General features: G+C 38.1%; 8 protein-coding genes across 8 annotated transcripts; 3 read left to right on the plus strand and 5 right to left on the minus strand.

The window, feature by feature from the left end:
* Positions 1-2,526: 2,526 nt before the first annotated feature.
* Positions 2,527-3,651, plus strand: BDF20DRAFT_816659 (uncharacterized protein; the record flags this gene model as incomplete). Its single annotated transcript, XM_053077175.1, has 3 exons — positions 2,527-2,874; positions 3,000-3,021; positions 3,089-3,651. 3 exons carry the CDS (start codon positions 2,527-2,529, stop codon positions 3,649-3,651), a joined length of 933 nt encoding a protein of 310 aa, XP_052938218.1.
* An 803-nt stretch (positions 3,652-4,454) lies between these two features.
* On the plus strand, positions 4,455-5,836 carry BDF20DRAFT_905338 (P-loop containing nucleoside triphosphate hydrolase protein; the record flags this gene model as incomplete). The annotated part of the gene is made up of 2 exons (XM_053083153.1): positions 4,455-4,514; positions 4,583-5,836. The coding sequence occupies 2 exons, from the start codon at positions 4,455-4,457 to the stop codon at positions 5,834-5,836; spliced, it is 1,314 nt and encodes a 437-aa protein (XP_052938219.1).
* Positions 5,837-6,582: 746 nt separating this feature from the next.
* On the minus strand, positions 6,583-12,318 carry BDF20DRAFT_935163 (uncharacterized protein; the record flags this gene model as incomplete). Its single annotated transcript, XM_053084759.1, has 7 exons — positions 6,583-6,732; positions 6,810-7,478; positions 7,554-8,558; positions 8,635-9,305; positions 9,391-10,146; positions 10,238-11,126; positions 11,194-12,318. 7 exons carry the CDS (start codon positions 12,316-12,318, stop codon positions 6,616-6,618), a joined length of 5,232 nt encoding a protein of 1,743 aa, XP_052938220.1. The 3' UTR covers positions 6,583-6,615.
* A 342-nt stretch (positions 12,319-12,660) lies between these two features.
* BDF20DRAFT_911521 (DNA-directed RNA polymerase) lies at positions 12,661-13,256 on the minus strand (the record flags this gene model as incomplete). Its single annotated transcript, XM_053083833.1, has 3 exons — positions 12,661-12,943; positions 13,042-13,131; positions 13,204-13,256. The coding sequence occupies 3 exons, from the start codon at positions 13,254-13,256 to the stop codon at positions 12,661-12,663; spliced, it is 426 nt and encodes a 141-aa protein (XP_052938221.1).
* Positions 13,257-13,864: 608 nt separating this feature from the next.
* On the minus strand, positions 13,865-16,966 carry BDF20DRAFT_799261 (kinase-like domain-containing protein; the record flags this gene model as incomplete). Its single annotated transcript, XM_053076336.1, has 7 exons — positions 13,865-14,382; positions 14,614-14,645; positions 14,811-15,012; positions 15,262-15,542; positions 15,747-16,525; positions 16,608-16,723; positions 16,888-16,966. Coding segments are annotated over 7 exons (2,007 nt in total), but the record flags the coding sequence as incomplete, so codon positions are not given.
* Positions 16,967-17,620: 654 nt separating this feature from the next.
* Positions 17,621-18,457, minus strand: BDF20DRAFT_859955 (uncharacterized protein). The gene has a single exon (XM_053080480.1). The coding sequence runs from the start codon at positions 18,047-18,049 to the stop codon at positions 17,879-17,881; it is 171 nt and encodes a 56-aa protein (XP_052938223.1). The 5' UTR covers positions 18,050-18,457; the 3' UTR covers positions 17,621-17,878.
* Positions 18,458-19,224: 767 nt separating this feature from the next.
* On the minus strand, positions 19,225-19,392 carry BDF20DRAFT_816517 (uncharacterized protein; the record flags this gene model as incomplete). Its single annotated transcript, XM_053077157.1, has 1 exon — positions 19,225-19,392. A coding segment is annotated over one exon (168 nt), but the record flags the coding sequence as incomplete, so codon positions are not given.
* A 1,570-nt stretch (positions 19,393-20,962) lies between these two features.
* BDF20DRAFT_859961 (uncharacterized protein) lies at positions 20,963-23,212 on the plus strand. The gene has a single exon (XM_053080481.1). It carries the CDS (start codon positions 21,242-21,244, stop codon positions 22,787-22,789), a length of 1,548 nt encoding a protein of 515 aa, XP_052938225.1. The 5' UTR covers positions 20,963-21,241; the 3' UTR covers positions 22,790-23,212.
* The last annotated feature ends 424 nt before the right edge of the window (positions 23,213-23,636 follow it).

Genomic DNA, 23,636 nt, shown 5'->3' on the forward strand with positions numbered 1-23,636 from the left:
TATCACATACGCAGTATCTGTACATCCTTGTTAAAGTTAGCATTGAGCTGCCGCCAGTACCGAAGGAGGATCAAGATCTTATCGAACAAAAATCCATAATACGGCCGATAAGTATGTCAGTCTTCTACTTTAACGATATACATGTCATCAGTAACACATGCATTAAATTAACAATGGTTTTTATGTATTGTGGCTGTTGACTAAGGTTTGTTGGCAAATATATTGCATTAGCTGACAGCATATCTTTTGTTACTGTCCATTAAAGAAATAGCGAAGAAAGAGAGAATGAGAATCAGCAGTTCAGATTGGAGAGTTAGCTCCAATTAAGGAAAAAATTGATGTAAATTATTGTGAGCGCAAGATAAGAGAGATCACTTTTGTATAAATGTTATTATAACAAAATGTGCATTACTTTTAAAAGTCAGGTTGGCTACCTATCGTCACCAGACGGCGTACTAGAAATACTCTTACGACCAGAAAAAGTCAAAGTTCGAACAAATATAACAGAAACCTTGGCATTTCTCTTTTACGGTAACTGTTCAGCTTTTGGAGCACGAGAATCCCTATTTAACCCATAAAAATCAGTTAAGTTATTAATAGAGATAAAATGAGGGTTAGTTATTAACCGTCCTACAACTTCTCAAAGAAAAAGTACGAAACTTATCAGTCGAACAGTAACTTTGTAGCCAAACACTCATATGGTATTTGTAAAAACGTTTCAATTGTGGCAGAAGATGATATGAACGTCATTGAACGTGGACACTAGGAAAAAGAAAAAAGAATAACATAGTATGGACCCAAAATTCTTTTGCTAGCGCACTTGAGCAGTTTTGTCAAAAAAGTCTCTTTCACCATGGTTTTTTGAACATAAGGAAAAGAAGCATTAGGTTTATATTCTAGCTTATTGCACAGCATGCTTCAAAATTCAAAATTCACAGTTTACTATTGTCTCTTTCAGATTATGACCTAGTTGGGCAAATGATTAGTTCTGTTTGCTATATTGTAGAGAAAAAAGCATCTTTTGCAGACTTAGATACGCACGAATATTGTAAAGAGACTAATGAATCCAAGAGAGTTTCTTTTGAACAATGTTAAGAGACCACAGGAGACATACTTTTGCGTAAGAACCATATTCTGCCATAAGTCAATTTGCTCGCATATGGTATTGTACATCCGACAAAGCTTTCGATCTCTTGCGAATTACAGAATCATATTTCCTATTCGATCATATCTTCTAACAGAATATAGCCATTGAATTGTATAGATAGGTGCACCATCATTTACATTACCAATACCAAGGAGATTGAACGATAACTCTTCCAAATCACGAGCTTTCAGTATTCTTCAGACAGTGAGACGAAGGGACTTTATCTAATTTTAGCCTTTGCTTTTCAAAATGTATTTCTTGTAGCTAGGTGCTAAAATATTGCATTGAGCCACTTTATTATATGCTAACATATAGATTGAACGGAAGAGGCACAATTACCCAGTCAATTCTCAACTGTTTTTCGAGTTGCGTATAATGTGCCCTGAATAGCAATAAAAATTAATCGACGATCCATATAGTTAAGCAAATACGGTATTGAAACAGCAGCATCTTCATGATTCTTCGATATAAAATATATAGTACTATCTATGCCAAACTTCAACCATTCACGCCCTCAATAGCTGTTACGCAGAGCTCAAAAAAATGCACATGCCTTAAATTTTTTTTTTTTTTGACTGCAAGGCATTTTTTCCCAATACGACTCAGGATAAACAAGGGTTTTAATGTCTCCACTAGGTTTGTGTACACCTCAACAGGGCAATTTGCTATGCTCTTAACATACTGACCATTCAATATGAGTGATCTACAACGAGGATCAAACCATACGATAGGTATTAATAATGGCCTACAGCAGTTAAGAAATTTTTTCGTGCGGGAAATATAAGTTATCTTTTCAGTGAAAATATTCGTTCAGTTGCCATATAAAGAAAGCGAAAGCGATGACTCATCTGTTTATCTGTAGAAAATTGTATCCAATGAGAGCTTAGCATACCCTGGGTCCTATAAATGAAAGAATGAAAATTTTTTCATATCTCCTTTCTTCTTTTTCTTCTTTGCTTTACTTCTATAGTTTGCACTTCTGGGATTGGTTCACCCTTCTGCTACACACACGCTTATACACCTGCTGTCTATCTACGTTTCTTCATTCACTTCATTTTAAAACTTTTTTTAAATTAACGCTTATTTCCCATCTTTGTCTATTCATGATGGCCGCCACTGCTTAATTTAACCGTTTTCGAACGATTTCGCAACTACAGAACCAGAACCTAACCCGCAACTTACCTTATTAATTTACTCGATTAAACTACAAACAGTATTCCATTATGGTTTACCTTATCTCGCAAACATGCTTACCAAAACAACTGCTAACGAAAAAGACGTGCAAGTCTCGAAAACCAGTATCTCTATTACCTTGTTGAACTCTCAATAATCCAAGTTAATTTATCAAGAAATTATATAGAATCATGCCTATCTCTGCTATGAACATCGAATCCCACAACGCCACTAAGAAGAACAATAACACACCTCAGATGGAAAATCAAGATATATTTAGTCAACTTTGTCAATCTCTTACCCCTGTTATGAGCACGCCGGGTCAAGAACCTTCATCCATGTTCGATGAATGGATCAAGCAAGATTTTTTGTCCGAGTACAGTAACAATTCCTCGCCTGAGATAGCTACTCCCTTGGATCAATTCTTGATGTCCCCTCCATTTCAATCGAAAGATGAACTCAAGTTAGAGTCCATTTTCGGAGATAACGTCGACCTCGATGTATCTGCCATTCTTAACTCGCCTCAACTTTATTCCGTACCCCCTGAAGCTAATGTAGCGACAGCAGCAGCCCCAGCAATCAATAACCTAATGGCGAATACTGCCACCACCCTAAACACAACTACCCCTGTTACGCCTGTTTCGCCACCGGAAGCTAAACTTTCGTCACCATCGTCAAGTACCTCTCTTGTGCCTCATACTGTGCCTGCTACCCCTGTATCCATAGCCACCAGTGCAACTACAGTGAATGATGTGAATGCACCCACAGCTGCAGGCACTCCTCTATTACAAATGAGTAACTTATTTGCTGACATTGGTAATTCTTTGCCAGCTGCTCTGGCCGCTTTGGCTGCTGTTGCTGCTCCCACTCCTATTGTGACTCCCTTAGCTGCTCCCCCATCGACACCTATCATTACTTCTGTCACTGCCACAACCAATACGACAAAGAAAACTGTGGAAGTTAGTCATCAACCTTCGGTTGTCAATGCTACCACCCCTACTTTTTCTGCTGCTCCCACAAGCAACCGTCGAAAACGTGCTGCTAGTGACGATACCAATAATATGGGCTCTTTAGATGAAGCTGCTATCAAGCGACAAAAGAATACAGATGCTGCTCGTCGTTCTCGTCTGCGTAAGGTTCAAAAGATGGAAGCTCTAGAGAATAAGGTCGCTGAACTCGAAAAGATCAATGCAGGATTGCTGATGCGCGTTGCTGTGTTGGATTCGGAAAAGACGAATTTGAAGGCAAAGGAATCTTCTTTTGAGAGTCGTATCAAGGTTTTAGAAGAGCAATTAATGGAAGCTCATAAAGCTCTTTCCTCCCGTTCTTAATTTTTTTTTTAGATATATTATAATATGTATCTTTATTTATATTAGTACCATTACACGCATATAATCACTTTTTTCCTCATTTCAATTATTATTTCATCTTCATTTTTAAATGAGTGTATCCATAATTCATTTAGTCAGTTCAATTAAAACAATATTTAAACATTGATACACCTAAAAAGAATTTGTTTGTATTTTTTGATTGCTGGGTCTTTTTTTTTTTTGATGTGTACTTCATCTACAACAGTCCTTCCATCATCTCTAATATCAGGCTTGATATGGCTTATGAAACCGTAGGTCAAAAATTTTTTTTGTAGCCTGGACAGTCACGTAGAAGAAAAAAAAAAAAAGAAAAAGTCTATAAATTCAAACACTATTTTGAATCTTTTCTTATCAAGCGTTTCTGACAAGTCTAACAATTGCAAGGTAAATTTTGAATGCTGATAGTAAAATACTTCTAATTGTATTTTGGGATACGATATGCAAAGCCGAGGCTTATGCTTTCGTTCTGCTTTTTGAATGATGATCAACAAACAGACCTGTTCTGCATTTTTGCTGAAGACAACCGTTTATTGCCTTTTTTCTCTGAAATTGAAGCAGATATATTTATCCCTTTATACAATTGGTTATATCTCTGGTAATATTTTTAGTCTAACATTTCTTCTGTTAATTCTAGGGTCCCTTCCAAGAAGTTGCTTGTCAATTGTATAGTTTTTTTCTTTTCTTTTTCCTTTTTTGAAATAATAAAAAAGCAAATTTTCAATAATCTGTACTTCCTTCTTTTGTCAATTAAGTCAATTGTATAAATGTTTGTTCGATATTGTAAGCCTTTAAAACATTCGCGTAGATGTTACTCTACATTTGAGGTTAGCCAAATACAGTCATTTTGACATTTGTAGAGAGAGGCAGCTAAAGTGATAGTTCATATTTAAAGACTCTAGGTATTTCACCTGCCACTTGTCAAAAACTGAAATCAAACTTTAATATAATACGTCCAACCCTGGCCCAGGAACAATTTATTCCTCTATTGCTCGAAGGCAAACGCGATATACTATTACGCGATAATACAGGAACGGGAAAATCCTTTGGTATAGCTATTACGTTAGCTTCGTTGATTCCTAGCGAAGTCAAGGTTCACAAAAGTGTTCATTCCATCTACATTGCACCCAACCAAGAACTTGCTCTGCAGATCGGTCATTGGATACAAAAGTTGACAGATACGCCTAATGTCAAGCTGTGTGCTGGTTTGTCAGAAGAAGAATATTCGACCATACCGCATACAGTTATAGGTACACCAGGGCGCATATTGGATATTATAAATGAAGGAAAGTTGCCAACCCATGCATTCGATCGTCTCATTATAGACGAGGCTGATCAAGCTTTTGCACTACCTAAAAGATATGCTCCGGTGCGGCAACAAAACAAAAGAGCAAAACATCCCAAACCAGCACAGCTCCTGTTAGACAAACTACTGCTGGAAAGCAATAATAACCAAAAGATAAAGCGTCAACTGATGGTAGCATCAGCGACACTAAATAGACCTTTGCGTCACTTTGTTACTTCTCAAAAAGGATGGCTTCGTTCAGATCCTTTATTTGTGGATATCTCCAAGGGAACTAGGATGAGTGAAGTAGTCCCTGTCCAACATCATTGTCTTTTAATATCAGATGATGCTATTCGTAATCTTCAAACCGAAGCCAAACAAGAAGAGAAAGCGCCTAGTGTGGATTTTGATGATACAGACGATCGCATGATTGATAGCATTGCTGCATTACAGGAAGTAGAGCCTGTTCGTAATGGCATCTTATTTATCGATTCAGCCACGAGTGTTGAAAAACTAAGAGACAAATTGGCTTCCTATAACGTAAAGGCACTGAACATTAAAGACTACGCTCATCAAGCGCAACAGCAGCATGACGAAAAATCAAATTCGCTATGGATTGCAACAGAGTTCTCAGCAAGAGGTATTGATATACCCAACGTTTCTCATGTGTTTATTCTGGGACAACCGTCATCGCCAGCTTCCTATTTACATATGGCGGGTAGAACCGGTCGACTTGGACCTGAGGGTTTTAGAAGTGGCAAAGTGATCAGTTTAATCCGTGAGCAAGGATGGACTGAAGCCAAAATGGCCAATATGTATAAACTTTTAGATATCCCTCTTAAACAATATGAATATGTGCAATAAATAATCGACAGTAAAATGATTTGTTTCGCGTACTATCTTTAGTTTCAAATGTATCAAGAATAGGATAAAATGATTAACGGTTCACATCTTTGGGTGAGTTGTCAGATTCTTTTTTCTTTCCAGATTGAAAAGGATAACTTCAGAGGTAAAGTTAGAGGTGGTAAACTGAATGGCTATATCCCAAACAATGTATGTGGGTGTATAGGCAAGTTCAAATAATGAATACAGATTATTATTAATCGTTGATTCCTATAGCACATTTTTATCAAAAAAGTAATCTGATTTAGGCTTATATAATAAGGAATATGAATATATCACTGCGAACCATCTTTTTCAAATATAATACGCAATATTCCGTGGTTAAATCAGTTGAACGAAAGTGATTAATACATTATATTAGTAACATTCTTAAATTATACGAGATGGTTGTTGTAGGTGCACTTGCAACTCGTCTACCAGGTCTACCAGGTCTACCGGTTTTTTTTTCAAAAAGGTTTAAACTTTGGCCTACCAGAACTACCACGTTTTGTGTTGAGTCTATCGGGTTTTTTCAAAAGGCTTACATAGCCATTCAGTTTTATCTTCATTTACCTTCGGATGTCTTACTTTATTATTGACATTTATTCTTAAGTAGCGCGTCCGGGCTAGAATGAGTAAGAGGCTATTGCCGATAGTATGTAACTCAAAGGAACCATTTACGGTTGAAATTCAACATTATAAAAGGACAATTCCCTAACATGTCATACGTCCATACAGTGGGTAAACGATATCTGTTTTTATTAAACTTGGTACTTTTGAGGAAGTCCTAAAGCAAGCTTATCGAAAAACTCAACAGTAAGTTGCTGGTTTGGCATCTTTCGAGTCATATCAGTTATCTTCAAAATACGTTTGACCACCTATTCAAAAAGGACAAGCAATTGATGGGCTCAATAAAGAATCTGGGAAAGGACGCTAATCTTTATATGTGCCTTACCTGGTCTTGTTCAGATTCATGTTTATGTCCTATATGCACGTAATAATCCAATAAATAGACCGTGTCGACAAATTGAATGTCATCAATTGTAGTCTCGCAAGGACATGAGCGTAATTTTGTTAATATCGAACGTAAACCACGAATTAAACCATCACAAACGAAAGTATCACTACAGCTTCCCTCCTCAGTTTTAGCATCGCTGACGAATACAATGAATGCATCCAAAATACGAGTGAGCCACATCAAAATGTCCTTGTCGGATTGACTTTCAGTATATACGATTTGTGCAACTGTATCCCAGGCTGATATTTCCACTTTACTACAACGGAGAAGACATCCAATAGCCATATTGATGTGCTTTATGAAAGACGCTTTTTGGCTTTTTGCTATTGAAAAAAGTTCAGCGGTGGCTGTAATTCTAATTGATAGCTGATTGATTGGAAAATCCTTCAGATTGTCGAGAGGCAAAACTTGTGAAATATCTGACAAACTACAATGTGCGGCTTTTTGAACCAGGAACCTTGGCGTTTCTGGATCATTGAAGAATGGTATCATAACAAAATTGAACATATGCTCACGGATGGAAGAAACAAGTTCTGCATCATCATCATTTTCTATTTGACTGTTGGATTCTGGTAAATGATCCGCTAACGTGCTCAACATTTTATCCTATGCCGTTTCAAAGCTAATTAGTATTTGTATATTCTACTGTTGTTCCACGAATACATTGTCATTAACCTTTACCTGTATACTTTGAGACATATACTGAAATTTCTGAATGACTATTTCCACTAATTCCAAAACCCGGCTTTTTGATAATGTTATCTTCTTGACAATGGAGCTTAGACCTCGGCGTTGAATTTCTTCCTTTGTTATCGTTTTGCTTGGTAATTTACCCAATTCCAGCAATGTCGCAAATGATGGACCTTCAAATAAAAACTCACACTTTTTACCGGAAATAGCAACGCTCTTCATAATAGAAATCATTTGTGTAAAGAGGAACTCAGATAATGAGAAAGAGGTAGCAGCATGGTTAGCTGCAAAAGCAAAGCATAAACGCTGAATATCTGGTGATGTTTTCATCAATGAAATGAGAAGATTGTACCAGTTAACGGCAGGCAACGGACCTTTTGAGCTTATAAGAGCATTGAGCAACATTTGAATGTTGTTTTCGTTGCTGTTTGATGATAAAATTAATGTGTTGAGCTGATCAAACACACCACGCAAGTAACTGGTGCTGCTACTGAGACGATTATAGTTACTCGGTTCGGATGAGCTGGATATAAGGGATGAAGCTTCCCCACTACTGATACCTTGTTGGTTCATAGAGCCAAGTGCTTGCGTCATTAACTTTGTGGTCTCAACAATCTTTCCGACAACAGCAGCAGCAATACGCCCACTCTTCAGATTTCCTACATTGGAAGCCTTAGCAGTAAGACCAGCAATTGCTGCAAGCTTATCTAGAGCAGCGCGTCTCGAATTTGAATGATATCGTTCAGCTTTTAAGCCGATGCTTCCGCTGTACAAGTCGAGGTGTTCTACACCTAATAAACTTGCTGCACCGAACAAGCCAGCAATGCGATAATGACTAGATGCATCATCTGTTTCGATGCTTTGTAACAAAGGCTCAAACGCCTGACTGTAAAGTACTTCATTCTCTTGATCATCTTTGTCAGTGGTAAGATAACTATAGAATTGTACTTGTGTATAAGGGACCACAAAATGGTAAAAGTGCTGATTCATACTCAACTAAAAGGATATAATATGTTATGGTTTGCCATTCAATTGAACGATATTTTACAGTTGCTTCTGTTTGATAATTTACCTCAGATGATGTTGCGGCTAAAACAGACTCCAATAAACCAGACAGCTCAAAATCAATACTTTCTCCTTGCATAGCGCCAACTGCACATAACCATGTAGACCCAAATAAGGCGCCTTTAGCAACGGAACCACCGCTCAAATATTTTGCGAGGTTTTGTGAAGCAAAAGCAAGTTCTTGATCCATAAACTCACTTTTCAATGTTGAGGCTAAACCCATCAGAATACCCATAACTCGACTGTCGGATACATTAGTTGAAGCACAATAATCTAAAAGTTTGGTTACTCCATTCTTCCATAAATCGTTGGTCAAAGCTGTTTTAGTAGGATAAGCAGCTAAAGCCCCAATAAAATGACCAGCTGCAAACCCATTGGCAAATTGAACCAAGTCAACAGCTGTATCGATATTTCTATGTTTATGTTCTGCGGCAACAGCTGAAGAAATCAGCAGACTATTGACTGACCGCATGAGTTTATCGTTCCCTATAATGCTTACAGCAAGAAAACCCACAGCCATTCTTGCGGCAAACTGGACTTCTTCACTCATCAAGTGTGCTGAGTGTGACAAAGGAGAGCCGGAAAGAACAACGTAGTTCTTCATTAACACTTCAATAACATTGCTGGCACAAGAAGCTGCAAAAGAAAGGCTATAAACCCGTACCATCTGAATTAAACCTTCAGTAATTTGTTTGATCAAAGAGAACGTGTTATTAGGATAATACAGTAGCGGAGCCGTTCTTCTGATCGTTAGGTGCCATACCTGCTATTGAAAGTATTATATTGCAAGTGACTCCTGGAACAGTACTTCGTTCCAATCTCGACAAAAGGTCCTTCAGTAATAAGGATACAGTAATTTCTATATCATTTTTAACGTCGGCCAACGCGTTATTGAAAAAAGCTACCCAGGAGCTTACGCTGGAAATTCGCAGTAAAAGGTGATCTGTTAAGCTTACATCTGTGAAAGCTGTGTTCAGGAAACGATACCATTTCATTTTGCTAAGAGCTTCCAATGTATCTTTAGGGTCTTTCGAAGGGCTAAATTCACTAGTATGTAACATAGCAATAGCATAGCCTGAGCGCAGTCCTGGTGCAACCTTTGTTGTATCCCACATTTGAGTGAGTAAGGATTGTAATTCAAATTCACGTTCACCAATCACTTGACCAGCATCGTTCGTCACCAGCTTTTCATCAATGTCGGCCTTTTGTTGAAGTTGTTGTTGCTGTTTATGGGATACATTTTCTTCCTTGAATAATCCACGGCGCATGTGCTCAATTTCATGTGTGATAAGGGTCGAAAGTACGCGATCTTGACCTTCAATAGGGTTATCATCGTCAGGAACGGTTTCTTTAACGTAGTCTGCGGCTTTTTCGGGCAGAATAATTGCTATATCCTGAGCGTCAAAATTCGCTAAAGCATGCATAGCAAGTTGAGCAGCATTCTTATCTGTCGAACTGATGAGAGGTGTAATAAAATTAACGAGAAGACCCTCTTTAAACTGCAAGTAGAGCTCTGATACTATAGAGTAATAGAATATGTAAAAAAATGTACAAGCGTATTAGCGTTTCTTTACGGTTCCTCCATAATAACGGAAAAGCTAGATACTCACTATCATGATGAGCACCCGCGATAGCGAAGAATGCACAAATTTCTTTCAATAAAAGAGCAGATTTTTGTGTTCCTTGTTCCAATGCAAATTGAGCAAGGTAAACTACAGCAATATCCCAAATGGAACGAGGCTCCACTAACCCTGCTCGAACACAATGATTGATCGTAGCCACCAAAATAGATAAGGATGCCATACTCAGATCTTGACAAGCTTGCAGTAAAGAAACCACCATTGGTAGCACGTCTGCTGCACATTCACGAGGTCTGTCCTTGCAAATGTCGCGCATTGTGGTAAGAATAGCGAGTTCCATTTTGACAGAGCCTTGTATTGTCATATCGATTTTGCGGTGTACATTGCTATGTTTGCGACGAAGAACCCATTCAGCAAATACCCTTTTCAGTTCCTGCCAGACACGAGGCTGAAGCTGGTGCATGTGAGCCAGTGCCTTCACTCCGAGACTTGCAATCGCAGAATTGGGTTTGCTGTTGATGGAGGAAATAACGACCTGTAAGACTTTACTGGTAACAAAAGGATCATTGGTATCGGCCAGAGTGGGCAAGATATCGCGGAAAATATGTGCTACCAGGCGAACATTGTCCAAAGAAGATCGCAACCTATGAAGCAGAAAAAGTAGCATGGGAAATTTGTAGGAGATCTTCGTAAGGCAAGAGAGTTCAGTGATTCGTAAGTATGTGACAAGTTGGACGTCCTCGTCTTCGTCATAGATAAATGGAGAGCTAAATAGAAGGTTTAACACCAGAGTGACCTCAGGGCCATCTTTGTATGTTTCTCTGAGGACAGGCACATTTTGAGCGTAGAGATTGTTCAAATAGACAAGGAAGTGGGCCAATAAGCCGTACATTCTGCGGTTCTCAACCAACTTTTGCAGCTGTTAACGAAAAAGATGTATCAGTATATCTGAAAGACCGTCTTTGCAGTATTAAAAAGTAAAATACCTCTTCTAACAAGCTCTCTTCATCATATCGATCAACTTGATTGCTATCAAGGTAAGCCAAAAGTTCCAAACTATCTTCTTTTAACGCTACCAGCTCTTTAGGTAGATCCTTATCGTTCAGCTCTGACACTAGCTGATACAGTGGCAAGTAAGCAATACGAAGTAAAGTCATATTTTTACTTTTGCTAACAATTGATCTCATCAAAGCCATTGCTAACTGCTGTTCTTCTAGTGTCTGTCCTCTTAATAATATGTAGGAAAGTGTGGTCCATAGCACATCGATTACAACCTGGCTTAAAGTTACATTCATCATTTTAGAGAGTCGAGAAAGATAAGACGTTACAGGCTGATTTTTGTAAGCGATTGTAAGTAGATGGTCAATGAAAGGCAACAAATAATTGTAGCCACACACTTGAGATTGATAGATGTCTATTTGTATACAAGGCGAGTTATCGATAGAAATCCACATGAGAAAATCGACGAGCATCAAATACATTGTGCTGCTTATCTCCAACGGAAAATCGAAAAGTATATCCATCATTTTTTTATAGATGGCTGCAATGATAGAATCATTTTTGATACCGAGAGTCATGCTGATTTGCATAAGGCGTGTCAAAAGTGCACCACCATCGGATGTATGCTTTGTCAAAAATACACTCTCAACAAATCCACTCAAGATAGTCATAGCATTTTCATTTTCTTTGCCAAAAATGTCCAGTAGTTGATCCAAAAGCTCAAAATAGAGACTAGGTTTTTGATGCATAATGTAAGTGAAGGGATGGATCTGATATGAATCTTTTTTTGCATAATGAAATTGGAGTTGTGTTTCTTCCGGCAAATAATGGTTGAAGATCAATAAACGAGTGATGGTTTGCAAAAATAAGACATTTTTGCTGTCGTCCTCACATGTCAGTACCAAGTTTTGCAAGTTTTGAACTGTTTGTAATAAACCTTTGCCATTGTTATTGCTATTGATCACGTTGCTATAGATTTTTTCGCAACAGTGCGATGCCGCAATTGTAGGCATTTGAGAGAGTGTTGACCATAGGCTATCCGTCTGAGACACTGCTCTCTCATTTGCTTGATGGATTTGCACGAAGCGATGCTCTACAATTCCATCAACCATGTTCAATAAAGAGAATCAAAAAGACTTGCAATGCACAGACGATCAGGAGCTGTAAACAGAAAGAAGATGGCTTAATTGAAATGCCGAAGTCAAACCCATTTAAGTAGGATACGATAATGAATGTACCGTGCTGTACAAAGGCGATAATCTTATTTTGGTTGAAAAATTCATAAATATATATATTAAATGGAGGGAAAGATGATTTATACATGAAGGGAAAAAGGAACTAATGAATTGATCAAGGAACCGGTTCACAATATTTAGCTATCCAAAACGCTTTCGAGACTATAAAGACTATAACTCTAACATTTGTTGCTCAAAGTGGCCATTATATTGATGGCTTTAAAAGTCGACATCCATACCGGCATGATGATCCATAGGGTTCATATCAGTATCGTACCCTTGACCTGTTCTCGATTCCTCAAATGTACGATGTCGAATCACTTCCATGTCAAATTTATTCTTCAGCCCATTGATTTCCGATATAAGTTCTGATGTAGCGTCTTTTAACGCTTTTCCGGGCGATGTTCCAGGCACTGTTTGTACTTTAATAAGAAAGTTGTGCTCTAAGGGATGCGGTACTTTGTAACCAGCAAAGAGAACTCGAGGGTCTTTCAGTAATTGGCTGACGAAAGTTAGGAAAAACAGAGGAGGGATCAGTACATAATTCAAACCTAAAGCAAAGCTAACAAGTTTTACTTAAAATTGGTTTATTGCTTTTACCTTCTCAGAATATTACCAAGTGTATGATCTTCGCGTTCTATAGTAAAGGTGGCTGCATTAGGAATCTTTGTGTCGATTTCCATTTCTACTCTGGATCGTTGTATTTACTGTTAGTAAGACGAATTTTGTAGAGCAACTATTTTATCTGTGTAAAAGACTCACTTCTTCTTCCCTTCAGGAATGACAAAAAGTTCAAAACGATCTGGTGCATTCATCTTCAATCAAATTTTAAATTATGTACAAGTGATCGCTACAGTGACAACAATAACAGCAAAAGAAAAGAAGACAACCCAAAAGCAGCGTTAAGTGAAATTAGAGTTCCGCACTCTTTTTTTTTCTAAAACCACCGCCCTTTCCCTTCTGACAAAAAAAAAATTTCCATCTTTTATTAACAATAATCATTAGATTGCTGTGCCTTTTTTAAGCGTTCTACTTCTTTTTTTAAGGCTTCGTTTTCTCGTATCAGCTTTTCTCTTTCTTTGTTTGATGAGAGTAATAGATATTGCAGATGTTCAATTGTTTGTGTGATATCGTTTGACAGATTACCACTACTTTGTAAAGAAGCCGCGTTATTATTGCTTGATACAGTCGATGGCCTAAGAAATCAGTTATAACATAGTGTGTCAATCCCCTGACAGCCAAGCTTTTTGTTTTGTTTTTTCTTTTCCTCAACTATCTTTTGTTTTTACCTTTGATAAGTGTCTTCGTGATAGAATATAGACGGTCGTTTGCTACTATCTGATATTGTACGACTACGTGTCGTGATATTGTTTACAGCGCCAGAAGTCGTCGTAGATGATGTGGACGACGACTGTGAATGATAAGAAGAGGTATTGTGATTGGTGATGGGATGATAAATATTTGGCATAGATGATAATAATTCCTGAAGCATTGTCTTTTGTATTTCAGTCTGTTTCAGAAGGTTTTCCATATGAGAGAAAACCATATGTGGCATAGAAGTATTCAAGACACGATGAGCTTGACCTCGCGACACGGAATTACTGGGTGATACACAAGGGGATGGTGTTACAGTGGACTGAGGAGAATCATAGTGGAGGGCATGGTCCTTATCAGAGAGTTGCTGTTGTTGTCTGTTGATGGTAGAGGTGCTGTCGCCAAGGGCAGCGGTTGAAGTACCTCCTGTCAACTCGAATCGACCTTTCTTTCTACATTCAGGAGAAGTAACACAGGGAACACCAGTCGTAGTGTTGGTGGCAGTTGTACTGACGGTATTTGTCGCGGAGGAAGGTGCTGTATTGGAGTTTAAATTAGACGGTGATGGGTGATGGTGATATGAAGCGGTAGAAGAAGTAGAAGGATGATGCTGCTGATGGACAGTGCCTGCATTTGACGCAGGTTCTGAACCAGCAGAAGAAGACTCTTTTTCAATTGAGAAACGACTCACTTTTGAAGCTTCTCTTGACAAAGCAATAGAGGCTATAGAATTTTCACGCGTCAAAGGGCAGGTTTGTGATACCGGTGTAGATGCAACCACGCCATCCATGTTGGATACATTGTTGTTGCTGTTGCTATTGTTATTAGAAGCAGCGCCAGAGACACTGTTATTACTACTATGCTGAACTTCAAACCGAGATTTACGTTCGCTTTTTCCAACATTCGCCTCACTACCGTTGCTTCCCATCTTTTGTTCTCCTCCTCGATCTGAGCTATGAAAACTATCTTGACTTGCAGCACGTGACATAGGAAGAGATTTTAAATCCGCAATGGTGTAATTAGCTGATACGGGTGTCGATATTGTATGTTGAGACGCATGTTGTTTATCAGAAGGAACGCTTGCCTCGTCTGCCGCAACTGGGGTAGCACTGCGGGTAGGTGTTTGGTTTACACTGAAGCGGCCTTTTTTGAATTCACCCTCTTGAAACGTTCCTGTTGAGGCTGTTGTAGGATTTCGACTACTGGATTGGTTGAGGACAGTGGAAGATGGGCTTGTCGATATACCTAACCCTACAGCTACATTATTTGTGCTACTACTAATTCCCGTAGCGGGACCAGGTAGAGTAGAATGCTGTGGCTGCTGTTGTTGTTGATGTTCTGCAGAGAAAGAGGATTCAAAGGGTGCGGTTGAGGCAATAGTATGCGCAGAATGAATCGTGGAATTATCTTCAATTACAAATCTCGATTTTTTTGAAGAGGAAGGTGTCATTGCAGTGCCTACTGCTGCTGTGGTTGTTGCTGAAGTGGTAGATGGTATCGATTGACTTGCAGTGGTATCTCCTAAAGCAGGAGTCGATGCCGGTGTGAACAATTGCTCCATACTTTGAGGTGTTGACGAAGCTGCTGAGGATGGGATGAGGGGAGAGGGGCTTTCTGCCACAGGTGACATCAGCGGTCTAAGAGGCGTATCTTTAATGACAGCGTCACCAAATGATATATGTTTTTTTAAAGTGGGAGGGTTCGGTTGATCCGGGTTGTTATTGTTGCTATGTTCAGGAGTAGAAGTGGTATTTGTGGTATTATTGGATGATGTGGGTGTGTCGCGTCTGATAATAGCATCGCCAAAGGAAATATGTTTTTTCATCGGAGGAGGATGTTGCACTAGAGGTTGGTGCTGCGGCTGTGGTTGCTGTATTTGCAATTGCTGATCATCGCCCTGCTGATCTGATGAAGGACTTGACAAGATGGGTGTATTGGGTCCTGTGTCGCTTGTGGCATCGTTGGCTTTACCGTTTGTATCATCATCCGACTGGGTATCAAAATCCCACTGTTCTGTGATTTCAAAGGAGATGTGCTTTTGAGGCACCTTTTTATGTGGTCTTTGATCTAAAGGAGGTACATAACACAGAATAGATTTGAGCAGGTAATCCTTCTTTTTGGCTTGCTTAAAGAAAGGATGTATCAATAACTTTTCGGCGGAGGGTCGTTTGCTAGGGTCTTTTTGAAGACAAGAATCGATCATGTCTTTGAACGCTCTCGAGTATTTATGAGCTCCATTTTCTCGATCAAGCGTAGGTGGTGCGTTGGATAAAGTCATCATGAGTACTTTCATGGGCGGATATTTGGCAAACGGAGCATGGCCGGTGGCTAATTCCAACGAAGTGATGCCGAAGCTCCAAATGTCTGCTTTATAATCGTAGCCTGCTTGCTCCATGACTTCTGGTGCCATCCAACAGGGTGTACCAACAAATGTTTTTCGAACATCACCATTTTCAGCCAAAGAGCTAGAAACACCAAAATCAGCTAGCAAAACAGTACCATACTGATCCATCAAAAGATTACCCGCTTTGACGTCACGATGAATATGTCCATTTTTATGAAGATAAACCAACCCTTCCAACGCCTGGCGGAGGATAGTAGCAATGGAGATCTCATCCAGACCGTTGGGAAAAGAGGTTTTCATGATATCTAAGCATGACCCAGCAGCTAAATAAGGTGTGACAATGTACAATTTGGACCCATTGACAAACGACCCATAAACCCGTAATACGTTGGGATGCTTGGATAACGCCATGAGTGCTGTTTCACGCTTTTATGAATAATGAAGATAAAGGAGTCAGGGTAAAAATGAAATGTCTACTTTCTTCAATTTATTGTAGTTTTTTCTTTACCCTGAGTTCATCGATTTGATTTCGTTCAAACATGTCTAAATCAATCATCTTTACAGCGACCCTTTTCTTTAACGGTCTGTAGATAGCTTCATACACAACGGCTGAAGAACCATAACCTAAATGGTAATGAGTTCAAAAAATGGAACAATTGATTAGCAAAAATGGAGGATTGATGGGCAAAGGGAAAGAAAGAAAGAAAGCTGTCAAAACCTTGTCTTTCCTTTCCTTTCCTTGCCACTTTTTTTTTTTTGTCCATATAACACATCTAATTTGCATTTACCGATTGGCTTTCCAATGTCAAAGTCATCATACTTGTTTGCCCAATTCGATTCTGAACAGAGAGAATTTGAGGAAGTAGGAGTATTAAGACTTGGAGTAGAAGGTTGTTGTGGTGAAAAGGGAAAAGGTTCTGTATCTGAATGATGAAGAGAGGGTAGTTTGACATGAAGTCCTTCAGAAACACTTAAAGATCTTTTAAAGTGTTGTTTCTGTTGCTGTTGTTGTTGTTGTTGTTGTGTCATATGCTGATTGGAGCTAGATGAGTTTAGATTGGACAGCGATTTCAACACACTATTGGATCTCGGCCGGGAACTGTCAATACTGTTGTTGGACGAAGACGGTTGCGGTGATGGTTTTTGATTCATTTGTTACGAAACCGTATTTATGAATGAGAGCGTTTGAAAGCAGAGTGGGGTGGAGAGGGTACAGAAAGGTGTTAATGAAAGTGGAAGGCGCAAGAAGGAAAAGAAAAAAAAAAGAGATAATTGCTGCTATCCTTGTAGTTTAGTATTGAAATTGTCTTTCGATGATTTTTCGGTCTAAATTGCTGCTGGTAGTTTTTCACTCTGAAAATGCATCCGACTCTAAACCACAGAAAAAAGAAAAAGAAAACAGAAAACAGAAGAGAAGGGTGTATTAGGGAATTTTATGTGTTGGAAAGTATCAAAAGGTAAAATTATTGGGAAAAAGGCTCGCCGAAAAAAAAAAAAAAAAAAAAAAAAGAAAAAAAAAGTCTTTTTCCCTAGCTCCCATATTGAATTCAGTACTTTTGCGTTTAAATTCCATTAGAATTCAAGAACTTTTGTTCTGCCAATCAAAAATTTGCTGTTCACCCAGTTAGAAAGGGTTTTTCAAATGGTTAAGTTTTCATGCCAAATGACAGCAGATGGATTCATTGATGCTAAACGTATTCAAACACAGAGTGACGGACGCACCCTTTACTGCTTTTTCCAACGGTCTACAAGAAGTTCATTTCTTGGTTAAAGGTGTAACTACAGGCTTGATTTATGCTCGGTATTCTTCAGGTAAAAATGGGTAAGTGGAATGTGTATTATCACAAATTGCTTTACTTGTTGCCTATGAATGTAGTGGATATTATTGTAGTCCTTATAAAGGACGAAAATTATCGATAGCAACTTAAAAATCGCCGACGCTACTAGCATTCATTACATACCGAGAATGAAAACTCTTGTCATATAACATTCTTTCAAGAAAAACTATTTCATATGCGTTAGTATGTTGAAGAATTTGGAGGGTAGAAAGCTATACGCTAAACTGAATGAAGCATAACAATTAAACATAAAAAATTATACTGTCAAAAGCATAGTCTGCGTCGTTTTATCTGGCTTTTTTCTCAGACAGAGGAGCTAGCAGCCTCATCATCGCAAGTTTACTTTTGCAAACCATCCATATCCGCTTCTAATGTTATGATTTAATTTAAGGCATTCTATTCGCTGTGAACGTTCCTCTCTGATTTTTAGTATAATAAAAGAGCTAAGGAAACTTATTACGCAATCGTCTTTTAACACAACTTGTTACATCTCGCGTTCACACCTATAAACCCAGGTTTTTATAACGGGGAAAAGGAAGAGAAGCTTTGATTGGGTGGGCAAAATTTGTGGATTTTATTTAAGACTTGTTAAACGCAAAATGCCTATGTAAATTTGCCCCCAGTCAATGCTACTAAATGAATTTTCTTCTTTGTTCTTCATGAAATGTTAATAGAACAGATTGAAACAAAAATTAGTTTAATTCAGATACGAAATTATGATAGAGAAGAAAAAGTAAATTTATTGTTTCTGATGCGTTGATAAAATCCATGTAAAGTTACTTAATAAATTATTATCAATAAATTTTTTTTATCTATGCGTAAGATTTTTGCCGTTTGGCGGGAAATATAAGCACAGTGTTTTCAAGTAAAAGGGCAGATGAGCGACTGGGAACAAAAAAAAAAAAAAAAAAAAAAAAAAAAAAAAAAAAAAAAAGAAAACGACGTTCCCCAGAGGCTTATTCAAAACATAATGACATGGTGTTTCTCGTTATCTCATCCCTTCAGATGACGATGATGATGGTATAGAGCATAGAAAAGTACGTTCTTTTACATATGTTCAGAGACTTTCACGTCTTTTTTTTATGAATCTCAATAATGTCCAAAGTACACCTTTTGCCAAAATGATGTCGCAAGAAAAAAAATGAAAGTGTCGCATTTTTAAAAGAAACAGTGTCGTATGTTTTTAGAAGAAAAGTGTAGCGTTTTTTAAAAAAACAGTGTCGACAATTCAAGAAAAGAGTGTCGCATATATACAGTAAAAGCTACGCCAAAGGGCGGCTTTTTTTGTCAATGGTTACAGAGTAGTTTACTAATTAGGATTGCCCTTAAGCACTTTTCAAATGCATTTACTGAGTGCTGTACAATTGCCTTGAGATGCTCGCGGAGAACGGCATTACAGGCCTCAGCTATTCTAGTAGCTAAATCCTCCTTATCCTGAAACTGGCTGTGTTTGACCTAATTTTTAGCTTTTAAACCAAAATTGCTCATTGGGATTAAGCTCAGGAGAGTAAGGGGGGGAGTAAACGCATTTATACCCTCTTTCTGTAATCATAGCGTCTATTGCATCAATAGTATGGATGGGTGCGTTGTCCATTACCATATAATATCTTTTTCATTTCAGCAACGCGATCCATTCCGTCCATAGTTTTCTGAAGGAAATGTAAATAACGACCTGTGACAGTGCCTTTAGGACCATTCTTTTTTGACTTGTACGGTTAGCAAAATCGATCCTTATCCCTTTTGAAAAGCACTCCTGCGGATTTCTAAGCTCCCTTGACTCGACATACCTCGCTGAAATTGCACCTACGACTGTGATATTGCTCTGCAACAGATTCAAATTTTCCACCTATTAGTGTCGAAAAGATTAATATATTAGAAGAATCCAAATCTAGTCGAGACCCTCGTTTACTTTTTTTTTTTTGTTCGTTATTTATTAGCATCAGTTAAATATCTAAAACCAAACACACAACATCCTGAACATGCTATAAAAATTAGTCTCTCATAATATCGGTTTACCAGAAGCTCAATTCTTCTGGTGCTGGAAATAGTCACAATAGCTGATATGCCCTTCGTAGACTGTCCTCCTGGAGGTGTCATGTTGATATCAAAACCCAATTCATCGAAAAAAAAACGCAGTTTTCAAGATAATTCGTATCTGTTTTACTCCACTCTTCAACGTATGCTATACGATCTGCGATTTTAGTTGAATCGTTTCTTGCTGCTGGGCGACGGGTTTCTAAACGAAAGGTTACACTCATCTTACAAAAAGTTTTTAACGCTGGTTTCTTTTAATGTAAACTTTTCAAATTTTTTAATAAGTAAAGTAACTGCATTTAGAACCTGAGCTTTAGGATTACCATCGTAAACTCTACTTCAAAACCCCAGACTGATGAAGGGACCAGCACTATATTCGCAAGTACTATCATAAATACTGCATCTGCTTTAAGTCTGAGAGCTCTATAGAATCTCTATAAAAACCTGTTATTATTGCAAGCATTGAAAAAAAGCATTTACAAGAAACTAAAACTTCATTGTACTAATTTACAAAACATTCTCATTTATTGATTAATTAACATAGATGCATAAAGATTGAAACTTCTTTTAGTTCTCAAAATAACTATATAGTTATAATGATTAACAGGATCAACCACGAGAAGGTAGAAGTTCATCTGATCCCAAAAAAAAGTAACAACACCAAAAAAGATGCTGTTGTCGACATCCACTTTTACGTGATTGGCAAAAACGACTGTGGTGAGCCATTTGAGCTGTGCAAAGGAGCGTTCAAACAAGTCTCCCGTCCCCAGTGCCGATGTCCCTTTTGCAAAGTAACTTCAAGACCACATTACTAGGCGCAGACTACACTAACTGGCTACTCACGGGCGTAACGCTAACGTACTACGCACTATGTGATAGACCTCGGCGCAGCAAAGAAAAGGAAAAAAAAAGAGAGGGGAAATTTTTTTCATATTTTTGCCAATAAATGAGACTTAGTGTCGGACCGTAAAAACAGAATTGTTGTTGAAGGTACAACTAACAAATTTTATAATTTATTATAAATTTATTTTATTAATTATAACTTTAAGGTACACATTGAAAATGTTTTATTACACTAAAGGGAAAGGATCATAACATGTTGTAGTCCATATTCTATTCTGTGTACTATGCGATCTAGCAGTTTGCATTACTTGAAACGAATTATTGGCTCAAGGCAAACATTCTATTGTTACATGGTAGATTAAATGAGTTTAGAGTGTTTCAGAAAATATTCAGTGAAGCCCTTTTCTCTTCTGTTATACTTAACTTGATGTGTTTGATTATGTCGAAAAACTTACCTACCGAAGTGCTTTTATCCATTTTAAATCTTTTGCCCAGTGAACTGGATAAGTTTTCATTTGCTTTTGTGAACAAGAGGCACTGGAGGATTTGTTCTTCGCCAACAACAGATATACTCAAGCTTGAAAGCACGATCACTGCTCTGCAGCTGAGAAAGTATTGCGCTTTTATTGTACAAGACAGATACTATGATAAAAAATACATGAAGCACTTCTTCTTGCACGCTGCCCGTTTACACACCATAACACTTGATAACCGTCAAAAGTGTACGTTTGATTTTGCATTATTTCTACTTCGATCTGCCAATATGAACAAGAAGGTTACCTTCGTTATACCTGAAAGATTTGAACGGAAATTCACGTGCATAGTGGAAGCAGATGAAATGGATCACGTCACTATAAAGATTAGTGAGGACGAGCAGCTTATTGATATCGCCAAAATTGTCACTCCAGAAGCAGTTAGAACACAAGTTGAACGTGCAAAAAACATCCTGAAACGTGATTATTACCTTGCCAACAAAGAAACCATAGTCATGAAGGACAACCTTAGCTACATGATTGCTTCTCCTATCAACCGATTCTTCAACTCCAAAGAATATCGCGTCTGGGAAAATGACTTTAGTGATGATTTGTGTATGAAGAAGACAAACCTGGATGCAGTGGAAGCCTCAAGAATCGTTAATGAGTACGGACCTAAGCTTGTCGAATCAGTGATTATATTGGAAAATCATTGGTTTTTTATGACTAGCTTTTCCTGTTTCATTCACAACAACCACCAGATCGATGATTGTGCCGACCTGTCAAAGGTAGGACACCAAAAAAAAGCCGTGGCTTTTATCAGAAGAAAGACAAGACTTGGAAAAGACTATTTTGAATTGACTTACAGGTTTGGCTATGTTGAATTACTCGCAACAAGTGGATTCTTTGGCTCAGTAGATGGTACGTTTTTCTCCCCTTTCCTTGGGTCATCAGTCCAAGAGCTTCCAGCCACTATCACAGCAAATTTTCAAAACATCTCAACCAATGTCATTTTTATTGCCATCGAACAAAAAGAATATATTTGCAAGAACAGGATAATGAACCAGTATTATAAGCTAAATGCAAAAAACAACTGGGGATTCTACAGCAAGAGGTATGAGGACAACGGTTTCTCGCCAGCGAACCCGTTATCATTTGAAAGTCGGCATATTATGCATTCAGCTGCATCGCTCGTAATCAAGTCCTTTGCATACCAAAAAATACAGCAAAACGAGATGAACGGGCTGCTACTGAAAGTGCTAGCTCAAGATGACTTATCTCTTAATTCTGTTAATAAGCTCATTAAGAAATATCTTGTCTTTCTCAACCAGCATCGAAACTCTTCTTTTTCTTTGTCTCCACCCAAAGAAACCAAAAAGGAGCTGATTGAAATTTATAATAACTCACTTGCTAGTGCCTTAAAATCCTCCAACATCAAGCACATCAAGTTAGCCAAAAAACGATACGCAGCAACAAAAATTGATTTCTTTGGAGAAGAGTGATGACTTTTTTTTTTAGTGCGATAGGCCTTTCAATATGTAAATAAATCAATCCTTGAAATGTTGAGTACTTGTTTATTTTCATCGTCGCTATTTTTCATATTGCATTGCTCTAAACATCATTGTAACTGCGGTTCTACGGTTTTCCAAACCGTTTTTCTTTAGGACCAGGTCTGTGCATACGGAACCATGAATAACAAAGTTACTACTTATTTGAGATACTGTAGGCCAACCCTTTGAATTTTTTTCTTCCTCGCCCTTTAATTAAAAAAACCGCCCTTTGGCGTTGCTTTTACTGTATATATGCTACACTCTTTTCTTGAATTGTCGACACTGTTTTTTAAAAAAAACGCTACACTTTTCTACTAAAAACATACGACACTTTTTTTTTAAAAGCGCGACACTTTAACCTTTTTTTTTTGCGACATCATTTTGGCAAAAGGTGTATATCCTACATCACCCGGAAAAAGCAGGGAAAAAAGGGCATTAAAAAAATGCACACATGCACGCACGTATAAGATACTCACAACAGCGGATCGTCTTCCGTCCCTTGCAATTACCAAACCAGGAAAAAAGGCTATATGAGGCAACCCTTCTGGTTTCTGTTCATGCAGACCTTGAAAAGACTTTTAGTGCTGATAATAAGGCTGATAATGATGGGCATCCCCTTAAGACCTCTATTGGATGCTATACAGAGCTTAACAAGTCACTTGTCACACAATAAGACATTTTGTGTCCTGAATGCCTCTGGTTTTCAAATTCATGAAATTTTTTTTTTTTCTGTGTTGAAGAAAAGGGCGGCCATTTTGAAACTTAATCACCTTCTCTTTCTTCTCATTCAAGAATAAAC

The sequence above is a fragment of the Mycotypha africana genome (genome assembly GCF_025528875.1).
Source record: "Mycotypha africana strain NRRL 2978 chromosome Unknown BDF20scaffold_3, whole genome shotgun sequence".
Lineage (NCBI taxonomy): Eukaryota > Fungi > Mucoromycota > Mucoromycetes > Mucorales > Mycotyphaceae > Mycotypha > Mycotypha africana.